General features: G+C 40.8%; 1 protein-coding gene across 1 annotated transcript in view; it reads left to right on the top strand.

Moving 5' to 3' along the window:
* Positions 1-2,417, top strand: part of MCU (mitochondrial calcium uniporter) — a gene marked incomplete at its 5' end in the record, with an annotated part of 9,347 nt that overhangs the window by 2,686 nt on the left and 4,244 nt on the right. Inside the window, one exon of the mRNA XM_010144948.1 lies at positions 1,683-1,961. Within this exon, the coding sequence (XP_010143250.1) occupies positions 1,683-1,961 (279 nt within the window). The remainder of the gene's footprint in view (positions 1-1,682; positions 1,962-2,417) is intronic.

The raw sequence follows: 2,417 nt of genomic DNA, 5'->3' as shown, positions 1-2,417 counted from the left end.
GGGAGCACAGCGCTGGTGAGGTGCTGTTTCCACCCTATCTGTGGATTAGACTGACCGCCACTAGAGATGTGTGTATCCAGTCGTCTTAAAAGCATCTTAGCAGAAACCTCTCCACTAAGACTGGATATCACATCAAAAAAGTTACTCTCAGCTCTGTTGCTCTGCTGCTGTCTCCTGAATGTGGTATTGTCATGCACTTACAAGACATCGTAAGCCAGAGAAGTGGAGAGAGGATTTTAATGAGATATCTCTTCTGACTGTTGGCCCCTGAGCGCAGATGGTGGTATCAAGCCTACACTAGTCCGTAATTTTTCATACAACTCAATGAGAATACAAACACAGTGTCTATCTCTGCACTGGAGACATGGCTGTCCCAAGGTAAGGCAGTTTACACACCCCACTTCCCTAATGCTTGAGAGAGCAAGTCTGTGTCTGTGTTTTCTGGTTGGCTCACTTTTATGACATACCCATCGTGTGCTAGTAGGTGAGCTCTGGATCACGTAGGTTACGCAAAATTGCCGTCTCCAATTCATTTGCCAAGGAGATTTCTTTAGTTTATATTAAAATGAATGTCCCCATAAATAGGCACTGAGATTAGTTCCATTAAACTTTCCAGCTATTGCATTTCCATTTTTACAAAACTGCACCGTGTGTTTTGAAGTGGAGATGCCAGAATGCTGTAATCTCAAATACCAAGTACTTTTTGTGTGTCACTTCGATAGGAACACGTGGTTTTTCCTTCGTAGATGGACGAGAGCCCTTTAGGTGGGAGGAGGATACAGTGTCCTCTGTGTGCCTTGGCAAAGACGGCTGAGTCACTTCTTGAGCTGATACCTTAAGTGTAGAAACCTCAGTGTTAAACTGTCCATAGCTTTTTATACGTTGGTAAAAATCGTATTTTGAGACTATAACCCAAGGTACAAGTTCAAGGACGTTACAAAAAGTATTTTTTCAAAATTAATTTATTTGGCTAATGTCAAGTTCTTTGACTTGAGTTTGAGCCTCTCTTTTCGATATGGTCTGTGTGATACAATACTTCTAGCCACAGCTCTTTGACAAATTTGTTTCCTTTAGAAATCCTTTTTGGGCTGAAACGTGAGGATAAAGGCAGTTTCAGTTAGTGGCCCTATTACTGCCTCTAAATTAATACTGTGAGGGAGAATTTCATTGCCCTGTAGGAAGCATAGCAGGGCGTTGCCCACACAGCGTTGGGAAACAGTTCCTGGCATTGGTGTTCAAAATAATTATTGTGAGAATTCACGTTCTGGGACCTCTGACCCAAGATGTTCGGTTGCCGTCATCAATAACTGGGGTTTCTGATGATTTGTAGCCTGAATTCTGGCTGTTTCTTGACTGGTGTGATGGATTGTACTAGTTTAGTTGTCCGCTTGTCTTTAAGTCTAGTATATAAATGTGGATCAGAAGCAGCTGTTGATACCTGGCAAGATTAATCGTATGTATCTCTTTTCCTTGTTCTTACTGTATTTTAGGAATATCCAATAATAAAGCCTGGTTTTATTTTGAAGGATCTGTGTTGTCTTAGAGCGCCGGAGCTCTTCCAAAGGCTTCTTTGCTGAAAAGATAGCTTCATACCTTTCCTGTGCAGACTAATAGCAGTTTCTGAGAAGTATGTGAGAAGTTCCGTGGATACATGCATATAAAGTGGCCTCTTTTGCTCCTAGAGCTCTTAAGCCATGAAAATGCAACGACGCTGAATGATGTCAAGGCGTTGGTTCAGCGGTTGTATACTGCCTGGTGCATTGAGGAGCACCAGCTGAACAAAGAGAAGGAGCTGATAGGAAGACTAGAGGAATTGAAGTATACTGCCTTGTGCATTGAGGAGCACCAGCTGAACAAAGAGAAGGAGCTGATAGGAAGACTAGAGGAATTGAAGGAGCAACTAGCACCACTAGAAAAAGTAAGAATTTCCTCATTGTATTTTGACTTATCTTCTAAATGTAGCCTCAAATTATTTTCAGGTTTCAAATAGGTCCCTGGCATGCTTCAACTAGTTTTAAGACTACTGAAGCAGATGATGAACTAAGTGTATACCAAACCGTATCTGTTCTAAGCTTCCGTGGAAGTATTTTGTTTCCTTGCTTTATATAATTGGAAATGAACTTGGTAGTAAATAAAGACTAGGGCTAATGCGACAGCTTCTCAGAATGTAGAGAAATAAACACCTTTGCGAGGCATTCAGAATGTGTTCAGAGTAAAACATGGATGATGGCAAGATACTGATGGAAAAGAAGTCTAGATCTGTCTGCATAATCTAGACTCAAGTTATACATTTCAGACTACTTAATATAAATACCAGGTGCTATTTTTTTCATTATCTCTTAATGATATTAACATAATTATTTTTGAGAATACAAGGTGTGTGCTTCTGTCTTCTGCAGGTAAGGATGGAGCTCAGC

The sequence above is a fragment of the Buceros rhinoceros genome, unplaced genomic scaffold (assembly GCF_000710305.1).
Source record: "Buceros rhinoceros silvestris isolate BGI_N320 unplaced genomic scaffold, ASM71030v1 scaffold10171, whole genome shotgun sequence".
NCBI lineage: Eukaryota > Metazoa > Chordata > Aves > Bucerotiformes > Bucerotidae > Buceros > Buceros rhinoceros.
The sequence above is the reverse complement of the archived record's forward strand: the minus strand, read 5'-3'. Positions and strand labels throughout refer to the sequence as shown.